This window comes from Lithobates pipiens, unplaced genomic scaffold (assembly GCF_037356315.1).
Source record: "Lithobates pipiens isolate NorthernLeopardFrog02 unplaced genomic scaffold, aLitPip1_a1.2 Scaffold_13, whole genome shotgun sequence".
Lineage (NCBI taxonomy): Eukaryota > Metazoa > Chordata > Amphibia > Anura > Ranidae > Lithobates > Lithobates pipiens.
Window position 1 is genome coordinate 437,981,005 of NW_027507718.1, and position 22,697 is coordinate 438,003,701.

Below are 22,697 nucleotides of genomic sequence, written 5' to 3' on the forward strand. Positions count from 1 at the left end.
ATGGATCTCCTCACCTTTTGAAGTGGCTGTCATGCACATATGTTTAAAACCGCTAGCAGGCTTATGATGAGGAGTGTAGGCTGACTCCAGGCTGCAGGCTCCAGTACAGATACTTCATAGCTATCACAAATGTGTGGTCCTGGGTGTTATTCCCAACATTGAACCTGATGCAGGTAGGTAGTTAGAACTTTTTTTTCAGGGTATTTCGGAACAGAGTTCCATTACTTATCCATGAAAAGCTTCCCATTCATTGAGCTTTACATCAATGCTTAAACTGTTATGGGAGCCCATAGAAAAATCATTAGGGGCCTCCTGCCTTTACAATTTCATTTTCAAAAGTAATTTAACTGTTAATGACTGCTGGTCAAGCAAGAAAAAGTTTACATGGGCATGTACCTAAATATAGTGATCTTCCTTTCCAAAACTATATTCATTAAATTTGATGCTACCTTTGTATTCTACTTATATAGGTCAGTATGTAACCAGACAGTGCAGGGTCCCCTGTTCTTTTGGGCCCAACTGCAGTTGCAGGCTCTGCTATACTTATAGCTACACCCAGGCTGGATTTATAGTAAAGTGAAGGTTTAATGTACAATATCTGTGATAGGTGCAGAAACCATGTTTATCCACTTGTGAAAGTGGCCGTGAGCTGTAAGTATTTTCATTACTCCATTACTTCCTTGTCATTGTCTTAAAAATGTCATTGTGATAATCCACCCTGTAGTCAAACCTTGTGTCACTTGCCAATGCCAAAAAAGATGAAGCTTTTCTTTTGTCACCATTGTTTTATTATGCCTGAAGGACTTTCAGCTATCTATAATCAATATGGCAAATGTTTGCTTGCTTCTTAAATGGATAATGTAGAATTGTGACATTAAAGTGAATTGCAGAAGTGTACAGAGAACGAGCCAGAATGGTCTTGTACAGAAGTAATAGACACTGCAGTGGAGGAGTTATTGAAGGGGGGAGACAAGGTTTTTTTGGCCAGGTATAGGCAGAATTTTTGAGACATACCTTGATTAGACTTTCAGAATACAGATAGGCATGCATAACTGAGATGCTGCACCTTGGTAAGGTATAGGGATGTAAAATTGGAGTAAAGGTTTTGGGTGTTTAGAAATACCCAAATTAATTGATGCACTGTCTCTGAAGTTTATTTCCACCTTTAAAAAGCAGGTTTAGGAAACGATTCCACTTCATCGTTATTTTTCTCATGTTCTCTATTTTTCTATTAAGATTTTTGGAAAGATCCAGTACCTGCATTTGGGAAGAAGATATTTGAAGGTGTTATAAAGAACTTGTCTGATGGTTTCCAGCATCTAAATTCATCTATCCCTGATTTAATGGATTCTAGCTGCTGTGGATATCACAAAGCGTCTTACCTGTTGGCCATTGTCTATGAACTTGGCCTAGGCGTGCCTGCTGACCCAGCCCAGGTTTGCACAAATAATTATATTGCCAACTGTATTGATCTAGCAGTAGTAAAATGACTTGATATATTTCTTTAAAGCTTTTCTCCAGGCACCTTTTAAAGCATTATATTTCTTTCTTTGCACAGGCTCTGTTATATAGCCTGATCGGGGCACAAGGAGACGATAGACTTGCTCTGATGAAGCTTGGATATAAGCATCTTCAAGGGATAGACACTCACAGTTTGGATCTAGATCTAGCACTTGCATACTACATGAATGTTGCAAAGAAAACTCCAAAGGACCGATTAGCCAGGCACACAGAACAGGTATGAAATGTTATATTATCAAATCCAAAAATAACATCTCTAGTAAACCAGACTACCTATGGATATCTTGTTTCCTCTGCAGGATTTTACACTTTTTAAACTGATTATCAGAATAGATTACTTTGCTTTGGATCTTACCTGCTAATAACTGGTATATATTTGAGGACAATTTGAAAGGATGGGAGCGCCACTCCTTTGGGGGTCCAGCAAGACCCCACAGTTGCTGGTGAGCAGCCTCTAGGACCACAAACCACGATCCCATTAAAACACATCTGTATAAGGTTCAGTGCTCCTACATCACAAAGATATATTTGAGGAAGGCAACTGTTGTACAGCTGGAATTGCAAATTTGGTGAAACGATGGGCGGCACAGTGGTGTAGTGGTTAGCACTCCCGCCTAGCAGTAAAAAGGGTCGCTGGTTCATATCCCAACCACAACACTACCTGCCTGGAGTTTGCATGTTCTCCCTGTGCCTGCGTGGGTTTCCTCCGGGTACTCTGGTTTCCTCCCACACTACAAAGACATGCAGGTAGGTTAATTGGATTCTGTCCAAAATTGGCCCTAGTATATGCATGGGTACCTTGGATTGTGGGCTCCTTGAGGGTAGGGATGGATGTGAGTGTGCAATGTACAGGGATAAGGACAATTGTAGACACTCACTCAGGTTGAACTGGATGGACTGGTGTCTTTATTCAACCTTACTAACTATGTAACTATGTATCTATGAATGGAATGTACCTATTAGGGCTCATATACACATCACTGCCACTTTATTAGGTACATCTTGCTAGTACGAGGTTGGACCCTTTTTGCTTTCAGAACCGCCTTAGTTCTTTGTGGCATAAATTCAACAAGGTGTTGGAAACATTCCTTAGAGATTTTGGTCCATATTGACATGATAACATTACACAGTTGCTGTAGATTTTTCGGCTGCACATCCATGATGCAAATCTTACATTCCATCACATCCCAAAGGTTCTCTATTGGATTGGGATCTGGTGAGTGTGGAGGCCATTGGAGTACAGTGACCTCATTGTCATGTTCAAGAAACCAGTGGTGAGATGATCTGAGCTTTGTGACATGGTGCAATATCCTGCTGGAAGTAGCCATCAGAAGATGGGTACTCTGTAGTCAAAAAGGGAACAATACTCTGGTAGGCCGTGGCGTTTAAATGATGCTTAACTGGTACTAAGGGGCCCAAAGTGTGCCAAGAAAATATCCCCCACACCATTACACCACCACCAGCCTGAACTGTTAATACAAGGCAGGATGGATCCATGCTTTCATGTTGTTTATGCCAAATTCTGACCCTACCATCTGAATGTCACAGCTGAAATCGAGGCTCGTCAGACCAGGCAACCTTTTTCCAATCTTTTACTGTTCAATTGTAGTAAGCCTCTGCAAGTTGTAGCCTCAGTTTCCTGTTCTTAGCTGACAGGAGTGGCACCCAGTGTGATCTTCTGCTGCTGTAGCCCATATGCTTCAAGGATTGATGTGTTGTGCGTTCAGAGATGGTGTTCTGCATACCTTGGCTGTTACGATCATCTTGAATCGATCTGCCCATTCTCTAACATCAACAAGGCATTTTCGTCCTCACTGTATATTTTCTTTTTCTCAGACCATTCTCTGTAAACCCTAGAGATGGTTGTGTGTGAAAATCCCAGTAGATCAGCAGTTTTTGAAATACTCAGACTAGCCTGTCTGCCACCCACAACTATGCAATGTTCAAAGTCACTTAAATTCCCTTTCTTCTCCATTGTGAGGCTCGATATGAACTTCAGCCAGGTGTCTTCACCATATCTAGATGCCTAAACGCATTAATTTGCTGCAATTTGATTGGCTGATTAGCAACTTGTGTTACCAAGCAATTGAGCAGGTGTAATAACGTGGCTGGTGGGTGTACATGGTAATATGAGATATTATTTGTGTCTGAGCACCTTGTCTTCCGAATGCAATCATTGTGAACGTAAAAGCAATGTGAAGCAGCTTGGGAATTCTGTAGACAGGCCTTTTATTAGCATTTTATGTGTTGAAGTGCATTGTACATGTAGGTCTTTGGATTTCTATTTACTTTAATGGTATGGAGTAGGAAAAACTCAGAATTTGGCCTGTTTTGTGTTTCTTTGAAATTCACAGTTGCTATTGAGATTGATTCGCATAACAGGCAATGTGGGCCAAATGTGGCCCCTGCAAACCCAGTCTTCACTCGCACTAAAGATACTTCTGGAGCAGCCGGAAAACAAATCAGAGCAGCTCAAATGTGAGTCAAAGCATCCTAGAATAACTTGAAAGCATTGAAAGCATACTACATAGGACCCACTTCTGAAACCCTACTACACAGGTCTTCAATTTGTCATCTGACCTGCTCCATTGATCATTGTACAAGCCGAACGTTTGGCTCAAATTTTGACAACATTCTGGAGAGTGTACATCAGCAAAACATGCAGCCACCCAATGGTTAATAAAGCTTCTGAATATGCTGGTGCCTGGGAAACTAAAACGGGCCATAGAGGGTTCGAATCATGTATGGGCAGGCTGATTTTTACCCAAGTCGATTCATCAAGCGACTTGGGTCCAACCAGCATGTTGGAGTTTTAAGATGCGTTTTTTGTCAGTGGCTATAGCAATATAGCTAGCAAAAATTCTGTTCTATGGCCTGCTTTATTTTAAAATAGTTAAATTATCTGTAATGGATTTTGTCAGCTCTATTTACTTATTTTTACTTATTTCTTTTTTTTTTATGTTTGCAAGTTTATTCATGCAATGTTTTATTCTTTTTACGCGATCTTTATTTTATAACTAAACAATTAATATAGAATGCTTTTATAACATGTAAGTGAGGAGCATACTAGGCTTTCTAAAAAGAAACCCCAGCACTGCGTTTTCACTTGTTGACTGCTACTGTCTGAATAAAATTCCATACAGGGAAAAGGCCTTCAATAGGCTGAGCTGGCCTTTCTTGTTCGCAACGCTCCGACGGGTGGGCATAGAGGGCCCCTTCCTCAGAGCCATTCTGCACTTGTACTCATCCCCCTCGGCCAGTGTACGCACCCAATTTGCCACATCATCGGCCTTCCGGATCTCTAACGGGACCCGGCAGGGCTGCCCGCTCTCCCCCCTCCTCTATGCTCTGTGTATTGAACCCCTGGCGGCCCACATCAGACAAAACCCGAACATCCATGGGATTCCGGTACGTATTCGCGATTTCAAGATCTCTCTCTTCGCTGATGACGTTCTCCTGACTCTTACGCAGCCCCATATCTCTCTCCCGAACTTACATCTCGAACTGGATAGATATAGTGCTCTTTCGGGGTACAAAATCAATAGCTCTAAAACGGAAGCCCTCCCCCTTAATATCCCCCCCTATACTATATCGGTACTGTCACAATCATTCGATTATACGTGGAGGACGTCCTCTCTAAAATACCTGGGGGTCCACCTAACGCCTTCCTACGACTCTCTCTATGCAGCCAACTTTCCCCAACTGCTTGTATCTATCAAAACATCCTTAGCCAAGTGGAGATCTCTGCGGCTGTCGTTGCTTGGTCGTCTCGCAACACTAAAAATTACCGTTTTACCCAAACTTTTGTACCACTTTGAGACTTTGCCCATCCCTATCCCTGCCTCACTTTTAAAAAAACTCCAGAGTGACCTTTTAATTTTTTTCTGGAACTATAAGAGACACCGGATCAGCAAATCAGTTCTGTACTCCCCCCGTACCCCGGGGCGGCCTAGCATTCCCCAATATAGCCAAATACTACCTGGCTGCCCAGTTGCGTCCTGTGGCCTCCTGGTGTACTCTCCACGCTTTTAATCGCTGGACGCAGATTGAGAAGCTGTGGTTAGCCCCCATTCACCCGAACTCCATGCTTTGGAGCTCGGATATTACACATGGGGGGGCACACCTCCTGGGCCCCATGGCGCTGCTGCGCACACTTTGGCGGCGTGCGAAATTGTCGTATCCGCTTACTACTGACTCCTCACCGGTGACCTCATTCCTGTTCACGCCAAATATCCCGGACAGCCTGACCTCGCAGATGTCCCACTTTTGGATGAACAGAGACTTATTCCATTATGGCCACCTGATAGACCCCAGAACTAGATTTTTGAAATCCTTCCAGGACTTACAGAACACCTTTAATCTACCCAAACAGGCCTTCTTTAGTTATCTGCAACTACGGCACTATGCCCATTCATTTGTGGCCAACCTTTGTTTTTCCCCTTTAACTGAATTTGAAAAAATATGTTTGGAGGGCTCTTCCCCACAGGGTATGATATCCCGCACCTACCAGCTTCTGATCGCGTCCCCCTCACCGGACGGGCCAAGACATGCCTATATGGGCAAGTGGGAGCAGGCCCTGGGTGAAACTATACCCCTAAACACGTGGCAGCGTATCTGGTCGCAGGCTTCCAGAAGCTCCATTTGCACACTCTACAAGGAGAACCAATACAAGATCCTATTCCATTGGTATCAGACCCCGGACCTGCTCCACTCCATATACCCACTGACTGACTCCCGTTGCTGGCGCTGCCATAAAGATAGGGGAACGTTACCCCATATCTATTGGACGTGCCCCCTACTTCACCCATACTGGCTGATGGTGCAGTCCTTGCTCCGATCTATCTTTGGCGCTGAGGTGCCCTTGGATCCCAAAATTTATCTGTTGGGTCTACCACCCGTCTCCTTCACTAAAAGGTCACAGAAACTATTGTCGCATGTATTAACCGCAGCCCGCTGCCTGGTGGCCCTAAAATGGAAGCAGACGGACCCCCCCTCCTTATCTGAGCTCCACGCCAGGATCAGAGATGTTAAGAGGATGGAATACCTGACGGCCTCCCTGAATGACACCCTTGATAAGCACGACGGAATCTGGGGGCCTTGGGTCCTATTCGAGTCTCCCCCAGCCTACTGATGCATGTTTTTTTTTTCTCATGGGGCTACTGCTGCCTGAGGTGGCTGTTTTTTTGGGACAGCCCTGGGCTCTGGGGGCGGGAGGCTGCCTTAACCCTTTTGCACCCTATTTCTATTCTTTCTCTTCTCTTCCTGACTTAGCTTTTCCCTTCTCGGATGCTCCTATTGCTATATGTTGAAGTGACCTGTCACAGGAGACCCGCTATTGCGGCCCTTTTACTCTATAGTAGTTTATCAGGATCTCAGGGGTCATAAACTTTACGAACCGCCACCTACTCTTACCCCTACTCGGGATGCTGGTTTAACTGACAATCTGATGTTGTGATTAATACTGTACTATGCATCATCCTGTGCTCTTTATTGGGAATGCTCTGTTCTCCTTTTTATGCTTTTTTCCTTTTTCCTGTTCGCACGATTCTTCGTGTTCTTGTTCACCTTTCCTATTTTCCTTCTTTCTCTTTAAGTTCCCTTCCTTTTTCTATTTTTGGTCACAGAAAGGTTTGTTAAATTGACCGGTAGCAGGCTGCAGGAATCTAACTCTCCCGGTAACTGAGTGTCATTGTACTGTAATGCATGAGTTGATGCAATGTTGTATACTTTGCCTTTGCTTACTGTGGTCTGTGACCGCTTACTTTTATTGCCTGTGCCTTATTGTTCCTTCTTTGATTTCTTTGTTTCACTTGAAATTTCAATAAAATGTCAGTTTTCAAAAAATTCCATACAGGACCATATCTGCTAGGGGGGCGGAATCCCTCATCAGAATCACTAAGCTATGCATGTGCATATTTCAGTCTATACATACCACAGCCTATTCGGATGGTTTGCATTACAGTGATAATTCAGCATGGTGAAGAAGAATAACCTTAAAGCAGAGTTCCGCAAAAAAAAAAAAAAAAAAATACTGCAGCTGCTGACCTTTAATAATTGGACACTTACCTGTCCCAGGGTCCAGTGATGCGAGGGGATGAAGCCTTACTCATCACCACCCTCCTCTCTGAGGCACCAGCATTGTCACTGTGGGCATCCGACTGTGGTTTCACAGCCGGACACGCACTCCGCATGCGCAATCCGTGCGGCATGCTGTGACTGGCTGGGCAATAATCTGGGACCTGTGACGTGTCCCTGATGATTGGTGAGAGGGAGGGGGGGGAGGTGAACTGACTTCCGGCGCCGTGGAGACCCAAAAAAGAGGGTTTCCGCTCCCCCCTCCAAAAAAAAAATGACATGCCAAATGTGGCATGTCAGGGGGTCACCTTCCCTTAAAGCGGACGTTCCATTTTTTTTTTTTTTTAACACACTCACTCACTGCTTGCAATTAGTAAATATCCCCAAACTATGCAACCAACAAATGGTTTACAGTTAGTTATCCTCTTTGAATCAATACTGGTTGTCAGCTGCTCAGGCAGGATTTTTCCTTGATTGGTCAATGGATAGGGAACTAGATTCTGGCAATTCAGGCTTTACCTTGCAAGATTATTATGTAGGTAATGATTTATGTTTCTTTAAAGGAGAAGTACAGCCAAAGCTTGTTTGGCTGCATTGCTCATGTGGATCACAGAAGTGCAGTTTGTTCTGCATATTTTTGCCCCGTTTTCAGCATACAGCAGGTTGAAGCACACTGTTGGCTGATGTCACAGAGCCAGTCCTGGCTCAGGAAAGATCATGATCATATGGACAGGGTCCACCCACATGTCTGGACCAGTACTCGGGTCAGCACCTCAGCGAGCCACTGAGAGCCTGAGCCGGTCACCCCCCTGCCACAGCCCATCGCCCCAGTGAACAAGGAGGGGGCAGAGCAGTGAGCCAGTGACTGACAGTCACCAGCTATCTGCTCAAGGAGCTCTGAGAACCAAGCGATCTGCGGTATTTGATCGCTCGGTTCTCAGTGTTAGTGCCGCCGGAGGACAGATGCAGCATCGGACGGTTTAATTTTTTTTATTTTTAATCATACTTACCCAGATAGATGCAGCTTGGGACCAATGCTGCATCCACAAGTATGTAAAAAAAATAAAAAATAAAAATTAAATACATAAAAATCTCATACTTCTCTTTTAAGAACTGACAGACCTGTCTTTATTTTTGCTAAATAAACCTTACCACTATAGCTGTGGTCTATTAGTATTTATAGCTGCTTCTAATGAAAATCTCTTTGCCTGCGTCTGACTTGATTAGATGTTAAGTCTCAGTAGGTGGTTTTATTCAAAGTCAATGGGGCATCATGCCCAGCCTTAAAAAGATGTTGGCCAGAAGAGCCTGTAAACACTGGGGGAGGCCAAGGCTCCAGTACTAAGGTAAGATAGCAGCAGGGGGGGGGTTGGTGCAGTTTAGCTTAGGAAGGTGGGAGGGTTATTAGAAATGTACAGCTCTCCTTTAACAGTAGGAATATATATATATATATATATATATATATTAGTAGCTAAAATGTAATCAGTGATGTATTCAAGCTATCTTAAAAAGTTTTATAGCATTTCCCTGTGGGTGTCCATCCAAGCAATACTAACAAGTATAAAAATTGAGAAAATTAAAAGACTTTAAACCTGCCACCAGGAAAATAGAATGGACCACCAAATCAAATTTAGCACAATAAAAGTATCATTTTTATTACATAGAAAACACTATAAACAAGCCTGAAATAGGCCCAAAACATATTTGTTTTATTGAAAGAATTGAAGGATTATGGATTTGAATGTGCATCCTAGTCTGCGAAATGCGTTGACAGTATTGGATGTGTATTGATATAGTCCACAACATTCTGTGCAGACATTTTATGCATATACTTTTTGTATGTATTAGACTTATTTTCAGGTTTGTTTTTAGCATTGTGTATTTAATAAAATTGGAAACTTTTTAATAAAAGTGTGAACTATTGTTCCTTCCTTTATATGGGAAGCAGGACAGCTTTTTTCAGCATTAGATATTCAATAGTGTCAAAGGATAAGCTCTTTGTAAGAAGTAGATGGGACTTTACATCAACACAACTCATTTAGCTGGCTTTGTGTGCAGGAGCTCGGTGTGTTGAAAGTATGGGTTGGGACAGCAAACATGCATGGGAGCCAGATAGGGTGTGGTGCTGTTATAACTTGCATGTCACGATTGCTGTGACTTGTGTTTTTTTCTGCAACCAGGCTCCTGTACATTATTATCTTTCCCTGTATCAACATTCTGAATATTTGATGACATTAAGTCTTATGTACACGTTGTATTCTATAGTTATCTGGGTATGCAATCATAAAATAAAAATTGTATAATTTCTCCCTCGAAGCTGACCTTTATTTCTCCATTAAGGCATTTGCAGAAACTGTACGGTTAATGGATGACGATATTTTAAAGGAGCAAACCAGGGAGAATGATGACCTGTTTCTGTGGCTTAAACAGAATGCAGAGAGAGGAGATCCATATGCCCAGGTACCATGAACATTATATGCAAAATGCTATAATTTTAATGATTGTAATGCTTTTAAGTAGGGCTGCACCGATACTAGTACCCTGTTTCCCCTAAAATAAGACCTAGCGTGATTGTCGGTGATGGATGCGATATAAGCCCTACTCCTCAAATAAGCCCTAGTTAAAGTCCTTGTATGTCTTATTTTCAGGGTAGGGCTTATTTTCGGGGAAAAAGGGTAGGGCTTATTTGGGCGGTAGGGCTTATATTGCAGCCATCACCGACAATCACACTAGGTCTTATTTTAGGGGAAACAGGGTATCAGTATCGGTGCCAATACCGAGTATTATCACAATACTTTCAGGCTCAGTTCTTTGAGCTGTCAGTGGGTCTCCCCTGTTGACACCTGAAGTATTAAAGATATCCGGTAATTGGAGCTGTAAAAAAAAAAAAAAGCAGCCGGCAATGTTTATTAACAACATTGCTCATCGCTGAAATACTAAGATAAAAAAGAAACATTGTTTCTTTTTGAATCTTTCTGTTTCTTCATCTGCAGATCAAAGGGATGAACAAATGTAAACAATAAACAATTAAAACTTTTTTTGTTTGCTTTGTTAGTGAATATTTTTACACATAGATATTAACATATATTTTTACATTTCACATTGAAAAAGCAAACAATTTTAAAGAAATCTATTTATTTAATTTGTGAATAACTTTTCAATGCTTTGTACCATTGCTGACAGCTGAAGTGAAAACAAAACAGTTGTGGTAAGTATCGGTAATTGGTATCGGCGAGTACTAAAAAGAAAGTATCGGTACTCGTACTTGTTGTAAAAAAAAATGGTATCGGTGCATTCCTACTTTTAAGCCTCAGTTTACTAAGCTATATTGACTATTGGTTTCAGTGATTACAACCAGGGGATGCTGAAAATACCAATCACATGGCTGAACATCATTATGGAAACTAACACATAGGTTATAGCTTTGTGAATTTGACCTATAGTCTTTAAAGTGAATGTAAAGTCTCATTTAAAAAATAAAAATAAATAACAAACATGTTATACTTTCCTCCTATGTGTAGTGGTTTTGCACAGGGCAGCCTGGATCCTCTTTTTCTTGGGTCCCTCTTCGCTGTTCCTGGCCCCTCCCTCCTGTTGAGTGCCCCGACAGCAAGCACTCAAATGTGCTATAAACACGCTTCAGATGCACTGCACCCCTTTAAGCCAAGAAAGCCTAACCAAAAATGTATAGAACAAGGCACTGCAAACACAGTGCTAAACGCAGAACAAAATAAATGCAAAATGCAATCAAGAGTGCTTCAAATGCATGTAAAAATGCAGTCAAAATGCGCAGTTATGTGCAGTCGTTGGTGTGAATAGGCTCTAAATCAATGTGAAGTAGTTTGTATATATTTTTTGTTATCAGGGAAAAAAAATATTTGAAATGAAACCAAAAATGAAGGTGGAGCTTTAGTTTTCTTTTAGTTTCTCATTACCTGCTGTTGAAAAAAAGCCCATTGTTTACAGAGCTCAATAGGTCAAGCCAATACACACACACACACATGAATGAGTAAGAATCCTGCATTACTGGTGCAACCTGTATACCCTGTTACAGTAGCAAAACAGATGTAAGATATCAGCTAAAAAACCTAATACATTTGAATTAAAATAAAATAGACTCAAAGCCTTATCACAAAAACCTGTTTTTGTTGTTCACATACCAGAAGTAAGTTTATCAGAATTTTGTGACTTAAACAGCCAAGGCATCATAGATGCCGTGACATAAAGGGTACTTTTTATCCTGAAGATTTTTATCAACAAAATCAGTGCAGAATAAATAATAGGTTATGTGCACTGAAATATTATTTCAGTGCTGAATGAATTCTAGATTACTAACACATCGTTCCTTTGATACCAAGAGGTAAGCTTTTTCATCATGCATCTTTATGTTGTGTCTACGCTGTATCCAGCAACTTGTCTTATATACTTTTTTTTTGTCTTATATACTTTTTTTGTTCTTTGATTTGTCTTGCAGCACAGAATTGCCCAAATGCTTTTTTGGGGTCAGCAGGGTGTAACCCAGGACACCAGAGCAGCCATAGAATGGTATGAACGAGGAGCTCTTGAAAACGAAGAACCAGTGCTGATGTATGATTATGCCGTGCTGCTGTTTAAAGTATGTTGTCAATAATGTGTCCTATTCTGTATATTGACTGTGCTCTTAGTAGTTTAGAGAATTGGCCACAAGGTGGCAATAGAGTCCTTCCTATTTTGTATAGATATGCGTATTTTTGGAGGATTCCCATGGGGACATGCTGTTAAAACAATGGTAATTTTAGATTTATAGATTTCTATGTACTGTGAACACGTGCAAGCAAATTCAAGATTAAAAAATAGGGATATATTTATCATTATATTTAGACAAGATTCACAAACGTTTTGCCTAAGCTTTACCCTTTTTTGGCCAAGATGACATTTTTCCAAATTTGTAACAGCAATTTGCCCAAGATTTGCTATTGAAAAATTGCATCAAACAGGATTCTCCTGTTTATTGAACATGATTTACCCAACATCTATTATTCAGTGGGAGAGTGCTTTACTGTTCATCCTGCTTATCATTCAGTAAATGTATATTTATTCTAATATTCGCAAATCACTTGCCCAATTTTTGCCTTGCACAATATATAAATTATTCCCTGTTTTGAAGAAGGTATACTTTCAATTCTTCTTGCTTTGGAGCTTTAGATTTTTTTTGGCCATGAGAGTGCCCAACCTGTTTTTGCTCGGTATTTCAATGGTTAACTTACTTATACGTACATAGTGTATATATATATATATATATATATATATATATATATATATATATATATATATATACAGTGCCTTGCGAAAGTATTCGGCCCCCTTGAACTTTTCAACCTTTTGCCACATTTCAGGCTTCAAACATAAAGATATAAAATTTTAATTTTTTGTGAAGAATCCCCAACAAGTGGGACACAATTGTGAAGTGGAACGAAATCTATTGGATAATTTAAACTTTTTTAGCAAATAAAAAACTGAAAAGTGGTGCGTGCAAAATTATTCGGCCCCTTTACTTTCAGTGCAGCAAACTCACTCCAGAAGTTCAGCGAGGATCTCTGAATGATCCAATGTTGTCCTAAATGACTGATGGTGATAAATAGAATCCACCTGTGTGTAATCAAGTCTTTGTATCAGTGCACCTGCTCTATGATAGTCTCAGGGTTCTGTTGAAAGCGCAGAGAGCATCATGAAGACCAAGGAACACACCAGGCAGGTCTGTAATACTGTTGTGGAGAAGTTTAAAGCTGCATTTGGATACAAAAAGATTTCCCAAGCTTTAAACATCCCAAGGAGCACTGTGAAAGCGATCATTTTGAAATGGAAGGAGTATAAGACCACTGCAAATCTACCAAGACCTGGCCATCCCTCTAAACTTTCAGCTCAGACAAGGAGAAGACTGATCAGAGATGCAGCCAAGAGGCCCATGATCACTCTGGATGAACTGCAGAGAACTACAGCTGAGGTGGGAGAGTCTGTCCATAGGACAACAATCAGTCGTACACTGCCCAAATCTGGCCTTTATGGAAGAGTGGCAAGAAGAAAGCCATTTCTCAAAGATATCCATAAAAAGTCTTGTCTAAAGTTTGCCACAAGCCACCTGGGAGACACACCAAACATGTGGAAGAAGGTGCTCTGGTCAGATGAAACCAAAATCGAACTTTTTGCCCACAATGCAAAACGATATGTTTGGCGTAAAAGCAACACAGCTCATCACCCTCAACACACCATCCCCACTGTCAAACATGGTGGTGGCAGCATCATGGTTTGGGCCTGCTTTTCTTCAGCAGGGACAGGGAAGATGGTTAAAATTGAGGGGAAGATGAATGCAGCCAAATACAGGACCATTCTGGATGAAAACCTGTTGGAGTCTGCAAAAGACCTGAAATTGGGATGGAGATTTTTCTTCCAACAAGACAATGATCCCAAACATACAGCAAAATCTACAAAGGAATGGTTCACAAATAAACATATCCAGGTGTTAGAATGGCCAAGTCAAAGTCCAGACCTGAATCCAATCCAGAATCTATGGAAAAAGCTGAAAACTGCTGTTCACAAACGCTCTCCATCCAACCTCACTGAGCTCGAGCTGTTTTGCAAGGAAGAATGGGCAAGAATTTCAGTCTCTCGATGTGCAAAACTGATAGAGACATACCCCAAGCGACTTGCAGCTGTAATCGCAGCAAAAGGTGGCTCTACAAAGTATTAACGCAAGGGGGCCGAATAATTTTGCACGCCCCACTTTTTATTTTTTTATTAGTTAAAAAAGTTTCAAAAATCCAATAGATTTCGTTCCACTTCACAATTGTGTCCCACTTGTTGGTGATTCTTCACAAAAAATAAAAATTTGATATCTTTATGTTTGAAGCCTGAAATGTGGCAAAAGGTTGAAAAGTTCAAGGGAGCCGAATACTTTCGCAAGGCACTATATATATATATATATATATATATATATATATATATATATATATATATATATATATATATATATATATATATATAAATTAAAAAAAAATTTTTTTGGACGTCTTCTCCCAGTGCTATCCAGCCCACCATGCTAGGCAGGTTACATAGTTACATAGTTACATAGTTACATAGTTAGCCAGGTTGAAAAAAGACACAAGTCCATCCAGTTCAACCTTAAAAACAAATAAATAAAATAAAAAATAATCGTACAATCCAGATACCCAATTTTATGCCCACAATTGATCCAGAGGAAGGCGAAAAAAAACCCCAGCAGAGCATGCTCCAATTTACTACAGCAGGGGAAAAAAATTCCTTCCTGATCCCCCAATAGGCGATCGGATTTTCCCTGGATCAACTTTACCTATGTTAGTACCTAGTTATATTATGTACCATCAGGAAAGTATCCAAGCCTTTCTTAAAGCAATCTACTGAACTGGCCAGAACCACCTCTGGTGGGAGTCTATTCCACATTTTCACTGCTCTAACTGTGAAGAAACCTTTCCGTACTTGAAGCTGAAATCTCTTTTCCTCTAGACGTAAAGAGTGCCCCCGTGTCCTCTGGGTTGACCGTACAGAGAACAACTCAACACCAAGTTCACTATATGGACCCCTAATATATTTGAACATGTTAATCATATCCCCCCTTAATCTCCTCTTCTCAAGAGTGAATAAATTTAGTTCCTCTAATCTCTCCTCATAGCTGAGTTCCTCCATGCCTCTTATCAGTTTGGTTGCCCTTCTCTGCACTTTCTCCAGTTCCCCGATATCCTTTTTGAGAACTGGTGCCCAAAACTGAACGGCATATTCCAGGTGAGGTCTTACTAATGATTTGAGTTGGTATCCGCATACCAAGTAAATGCACGTGTGCAGCCCCTTACTATTTGGATAGCAGCCTGCATGCATTAGGGGAATGCCTTTAAGGATTTTTCCCAAAAACAATGGTCCCCAAAGCACCAGTCCTCATACTGCACTATGAGTCATGGTGGCTCTTTACATGTATGCACAAATGTATAATGAATTCCCTTAATATAATGCTTTCATTAAAGAATGCTTTTGTCTATGTCTTTAGGGTGATGGTGTGCCACAAAATAAGAAACTGGCTTTGGAGTTAATGAAGAAATCTGCTTCTAAGGTGATTTTTTTTTTTCTGTAAGTAGAAAACAATGTATGCTGCCCCATATGATCTATGAAGAGCAGGATTTGATTAGTTACCACAATAACCGGTTTTGAAACTGGAAGTGTATTGGTCCTTGGAGATGGTATTTGGTGGGTTGAATCACTTCGCAGTTTCTTTTAGTTCTTGGACCTTCCAGTGGGTGCCTATAATAGTTTGTATTAGTACCCCCTCAAAAAACCTTATGGAAGATATCACTTTGAAAAATATTTGTTTATTATCATAAAGAATCTACCAATGGATCCTCTCAATATCATTCAACTTTGTAATGAAAGGGGTAGTTGGATGAAATGCAAATGCTGGTGGAGATATGGCAGTTATACAAAACTGAAAATATCAGTTATGGGTGAAGTTGGCATTGATAATACTCTTTTGCACATGGATTCAGGGCCGTCTTTAATTTTGATTGGGCCCTGGGCAAACATTTTCTTGGGGCCCCCCCTCCATTCTGAGACATACCATAAATAGCAGGTAGACTCAAAATCGGTTTACTGCAGCAGATCACGCAGTGATTGCAATTGTTTGCCAGAGGTTACAGCCTATCCTTACTGCTCGCTGGCTGGTTGCTAGAGGTTACAACACATCATTTCTGCTTGCCGATTGGTTGCTAAAGGTTAATGCACATCATTACCACTTACTGATTGGCTGCTAGAGATTAAAGCAGATCACTACTGTTCACTGATTGGTTGCTACAGGCTAATACACATCATTACCTCTCACTGAGCAGTGGAGCAATCCTAAATAATTGAGAAAGTAAAGGGGCACATTAATACACATACTACAGGAGAGTGTCAGAGAGTGCAGACATACTACTGGAGAGGTTCAGAGACTGCAGACATACTACAGGAGACAATCAGAGACTGCAGACATACGGCAGGAGACAATCAGAGACTGCGGACATATGGCAGGAGACAATCGGAGACTAGCGACATACTGCAGGAGACAATCGGAGACTGGCGACATACTGCAGGAGACAGAGACTGGGACATATTACAGGAGACAATCAGAGACTGCGAACATACTGCAGGAGACAATCAGAGACTGCAGACATACTACAGGAGTCAATAAGAGACTGCAGACATACTACAGGAGACAATCAGACACTGCGGACATACGGCAGGAGATAATCAGAGACTGCTGACATACTGCAGGAGACAATCAGAGACTGGCGACATACTGCAGGAGACAATCAAAGACTGGCGACATACTGAAGGAGACAGAGACTGGGGACATACTACAGGAGACAATCAGAGACTGCGGACATACTGCAGGATAAAATCAGAGACTGCAGACATACTACAGGAGACAATCAGAGACTGCAGACATACTACAGGAGACAATCAGAGACTGCGGACATATGGCAGGAGACAATCAGAGACTGCGGACATACTGCAGGAGGCAATCAGAGACTGCGGACATACTGCAGGAGACAATCAGAGACTGCGGACATACTGCAGGAGACAATCAGAGACTGCGGACATACTGCAGGAGACAATCAGAGACTGCGGACATACTGCAGGAGACAATAAGAGACTGCGGACATACTGCAGGAGACAATAAGAGACTGCGGACATACTGCAGGAGACAATCAGAATGCGGACATACCGCAGGATACAATCAAAGACTGCGGACATACTGCAGGAGACAATAAGAGGCTGCGGACATACTGCAGGAGACAATCAGAGACTGCGGACATACTGCAGGAGAGAATCATAGACTGCGGACATACTGCAGGAGACAATCAGAGACTGCGGACATACTGCAGGATACAATCAGAGACTGCAGACATACTACAGGAGACAATCAGAGACTGCAGACATACTACAGGAGACAATCAGAGACTGCGGACATACGGCAGGAGACAATCAGAGACTGCTGACATACTGCAGGAGACAATCAGAGACTGGCGACAAACTGCAGGAGACAGAGACTGGGGACGTACTACAGGAGACAATCAGAGACTGCGAACATACTGCAGGAGACAATCAGAGACTGCGAACATACTGCAGGAGACAATCAGAGACTGCGAACATACTGCAGGAGACAATCAGAGACTGCGAACATACTGCAGGAGACAATCAGAGACTGCGGACATACTGCAGGAGACAATCAGAGACTGCAGACATACTGCAGGAGACAATAAGAGACTGCAGACATACCGCAGGAGACAATCAAAGACTGAGGACATACTGCAGGAGACAATCAGAGACTGCGGACATACTGCAGGAGATAATAAGAGACTGGGGACATACTGCAGGAGACAATCAGAGACTGCGGACATACTGCAGGAGACAATCAGAGACTGCGGACATACCGCAGGAGACAATCAGAGACTGCGGACATACTGCAGGAGACAATAAGAGACTGCGGACATACTGCAGGAGACAATCAGAGACTGCGGACATACTGCAGGAGACAATCAAAGACTGTGGACATACTGCAGGAGACAATCAGAGACTGCGGACATACTGCAGGAGACAATCAAAGACTGCGGACATACTGCAGGAGACAATCAGAGACTACGGACATACTGCAGGAGACAATCAGAGACTGCGGACATGCTACAGGTGATGGTCAGAGAACTTTTAGCACAGCTCAGGGTTTAAGCAGTCAGGCATTTTATGGGTGCAAGGATATACCTGAGCAGCTAAACACACTACATACATTTAGAGGTATGTGGGCGGGGCTTACATTCTCTGATCTCACTACAACAGCCGGGAGCTCCACTGATGCTTTGTAGGGGGGCCCCGTTACCCGTGAATTGGGGCCCCAATGAAGGTTTTGCAGAGTGCACAGAGGACATGGGAGGCTGTATTCCCGCGCTAGCCAGCTGAGAGGGGGGCGGGGCCGGGAGCTCCACTGATGCTCTGACCCCGCCCCCCTGCAGCCTGTATGCTCGGAACAGAGCGACTGTAGTGAGAACCAGTACTCGGAATGGGAGCGTCAGTGGAGCTCCCGGCCCCGCCCCCTCTATACTGGCTGGGGAATACAGAGGTCCGGGGGCGGGGCCGGGAGCTCCACTGACGCTCCCACTCCGATCACTGGCTCTCACTACAGCCGCTCTGTTCTGAGCATACAGGCTGCAGGGGGCGGGATCAGAGCGTCAGTCGAGCTCCCAGCCCGCCCCCTCTCAGCTGGCTAGCACGGGAATACAGCCTCCCGTCCCGTGTCCTCTGCACACTCTGCAAAACCTTCCTTGGGGCCCCAATTCGCGGGTAGCAGTGCGGGCCCCCCTACAAACATTGGGCCCAGGGCAGGTGCCCCGTTTGCCCTGCGCTAAAGACGGCTAAGTACTTTAACTGTATTCACAAGGTAAAATATTGTATACATTATTAGCCCATACATTCGGTCTCCTTAGGAATTGTGGAACGTTATAAAATGTGTTGGACATGGATTGAATATCTTAACTATCTTCCTTTCCTCACAGGGACAAGTAGAGGCTCTGAATGGCTTGGGCTGGTATTACCATAATTTCAAGAAAGACAATGTGAAGGCTGTGAAGTACTGGAGCAAAGCTTACGATAAGGGGAATGCCGATGCAGCATTTAATCTTGGCGTTATGCATCTGCATGGGATTTCTCCAGAATCTGGAGCCAATGAAGTAAGTGGTGCTGCTCGCTGACTCCATGATGACTAGTTTACTATTTATTACAGGTATTTATATAGAGCCCACAATTTTTGCAGCGCTTTACATACTTTACATTCACATCAGTTTTTGCCTCCAAGGAGCTTAGAATCTAAGGTCCCTACCTCACATGCATACTCATACTAGGTGCAATTTAGACAGGAGTACCCAGAGGAAACTCACAAGCACAGGGAGAACATGCAAAGTCAATGTAAGTAGTGTCCTGGTTAGGATTCAAACCAAGGACCCCAGTGCTTCAGGTAAGAGTGCCAACATTTAAGTCAATGTGCTGCCAAGACAGGATTTTATATGCAGAGAACATTGTCATGATGTGGTGAATTAATCAGATACTGTACATGAAGGTAAGGGACCTTTCATCATTAGGGCCTTTATACACATACCAGGTTTTTCAATGTATTTCTTTAAGTTTGACAAATCCCAGCTTTAATTGGGCATTTAAATAGAGTAAAAGTTTTGCCCACAGATTTCCACTACTGATTTTAGCCTTATACTGTACTGGGAGGAGGAGTGCCTCTAGATCAGGGTCTCCCAACCAGGATTCCATGGATTCCATGGGATCATATGGTTCCTTCAGGGGCCTCTCAGATAAGTTCCCACTGACACCATTAATCTTTTTAGCTATCTGTAAGGGGGTAATTCTTCCCAATGACTAGAAGTGTAAGGAGCATTCTTCCCATTGATTATCATACTAATGTATCATGAGTTGCAGATCTAATCATTTTTAGCAGGGGCTCCCTGAGACCTGAACGTTATTTCAAGGGTTGCACTGTGTTGTAAAGGTTGGTCTAGATCCTAAATTCTAATTGGGTCTAGTGTATTCATACACTATTGTGTATTCATACACTATTATAGAGAGTAGCCATGAGGATGGCACTTAGTGCTGTACATTGGAACCAAAGAAAGTAAGCTTTAGCGCCACCCCATACTTTGTCATGTTATCACACTGCTCTTTCAGACTAATGCCCTGTACACACAGTCGGAAATTCAGACGGAAACAGCCCGATCGGATTATGTTGTTGGAAAATCCGATTGTGTGTGGGCTCTATCAGATTTTTTCAGTCAGAAATTCAGACGGAAAAAGTTTGAGAGCTGGATCTAAAATTTTCCGACAACAAAATCCGATCTGACTTTTTCCGATCGTTTGTAGAGAATTCAGACGGGCAAAGTGCCACACATGCTCAAAATAAATTACGAGATGAAAGCTATTGGCTACTGGCCGCTACGTATTCCCCTCGTACGCAACGAATGTCACTGCCTTCAGAACGATCGGATCTTCCAACAACTTTGTCCGACCGAGTGTATGCAACACAAGTTTTTGGCCAAAATCCGTCGGAAAAAATCTGACGGATTTTGTGGTCGAATGTCCGACCGTGTGTACAGGGCATAACACATGCAGGAAAATTAGGTTTAGGGACAAGTGGTTAGTGCTAGATGGTGGTAAAAAAATATAAGGACTCCGCAGTAATGGGAGCCTGAGCCTATCAGTAAAGTCTATAGCTAGTCATAAGAGGTTGGATTATCAATCGTATGTTTTTCGGAGAAATTGTTTGCCGGTGCATTTGATGATGTCATCATTGACTTAAGAAATGTTGTTTGAAAGAATAAAAAGTGTAGATCTAAAAATGTGTGCTTCTGATCGTATTAGTCACTCCCGCACACTTCAGTATTTAGAGGAATAATGGTGTGCAAAAACAATAATCTTTCATTATGGCACCCCGTGCCCCAAGGTTCTGATACTTGAATTATGATGAATTATTTGGGATAAGACCAAACGCATTCATTGTGTCACATTGCATTAGGCACTATCCTATAAAAGTTCATTCTAAAAGGTTATTATAATACAGGAGAATGCTAAACCTTTGTTTGCATTATTCTTTCATGAATTCCTGTTCTAGTCATAATTGTTTAAACAAATAAATGTTCATGACCACAAAAAAATTTCTTCCGGATGTACCAGTACTTTTTTTAATAGCGCCTGTTTATTACTATAATAGCTGACTTTTGCCAAATGAGAACCACATTCATTGTGTGAATTTTGCTAGTTTTTATAAGAAACAAGAAACATTTCCACCCTTTTTCTTAAATTTGTTTGGCCCACTACGGTCAAAATGATCAGCAATTTATCCCTTTGAGATGATGGAAAATCAAATACGGTAAACATTTTAGAATACTGTAGCTAAACTAAAGTGAACTAAAATCTAGCCGCATGTGGTCACCATATGATGGAGGAGGACAATAGGCTCTGAAATGTGGTCTGTGACCCTTGCATTTGGTCATTGATTGTGTGGGTTGTGGGACAAACCAGCTGCCAAGCCCATGGCATATACTCATATTTTATTGTGATCTTACACCCACCAAGGTTGTGCATTGGTTCAATCAAAAAAAGTCACTTTATTGTCATCTAAAGTTATATATACAGTATATATAATTAGTGTGTTGATTTTTTTTTTTTTGTGTGAAATTATATCCAAAATTGCAGCAGACATAACAATTATTTTATAAAACATCAGAAAACACTGCAAATGTTTGCTTAGTTAGTACACAAGTTTTTTTTCTCTGTTTGACAAACGTTTTTTGTAATTTAAAAAAGACATGCAAATTGCTGTTTTTGCAAAAATTGTCAATGTTTTGCACTAGTTTATGTGTATCAGTGTTTGCACCTAAAATGTCACAGGCTTTTGCTGTCCATACATGTAAGGCCGCGTACACACGCGCGGACTGTTCGCCCAACTTTGTCCGTCCAACAGTTTCGGCAAACAGTCCGCTCAAACTTAGCATGGACGGACATGGCCACACACGACGGACGAACAGTTTGCTGAAACCATGCGCGATGACGTGAACGGCACGTACGACGGGACGAAAAATACGACGTCCTATACACTGCATTATAGCTTTCGGCGTGAAAATCCTTTCTGAGCATGCGCGCAACTTTGTTTGACGAACAAGCCTACACACGGGCAGACTGTTCGCTCAAACAAGGTTTCAGCGGACAGTTTTTCGGAATTTCCGAAAAACCTTGTCCGTCCAACTGTCCGCTGAAACTGTCCGCTGAAAGCCCACACACGAGCGGACTGTCCGCCCAAACACTGTTCAGCGGACAAAGTTGGGCGAACAGTCCGCCCGTGTGTACGCGGCCCTACAATACTTCTGTTCACTATAACAACTGTATTAATGAAAGAATAGGATTACAGAATTCAGGTGGTTTCATCAATAATAAATATTTTTATCCAACAAAGTAAAAAATGGTGGGTCAGTTTATCTTTATTTTTGCTGTGTTGAACAATAATTTTTGCAAGA

At 42.1% G+C, this 22,697-nt stretch overlaps 1 protein-coding gene across 1 annotated transcript in view; it reads left to right on the top strand.

Moving 5' to 3' along the window:
* The window catches only part of SEL1L3 (SEL1L family member 3), a 130,282-nt gene that overhangs the window by 75,808 nt on the left and 31,777 nt on the right, over positions 1–22,697 (top strand). The window contains exons 10-15 of the mRNA XM_077477681.1: positions 1,237–1,436; positions 1,559–1,738; positions 9,937–10,056; positions 12,071–12,211; positions 15,650–15,712; positions 19,182–19,355. Coding sequence (XP_077333807.1) covers positions 1,237–1,436; positions 1,559–1,738; positions 9,937–10,056; positions 12,071–12,211; positions 15,650–15,712; positions 19,182–19,355 — 878 coding nt within the window. The remainder of the gene's footprint in view (positions 1–1,236; positions 1,437–1,558; positions 1,739–9,936; positions 10,057–12,070; positions 12,212–15,649; positions 15,713–19,181; positions 19,356–22,697) is intronic.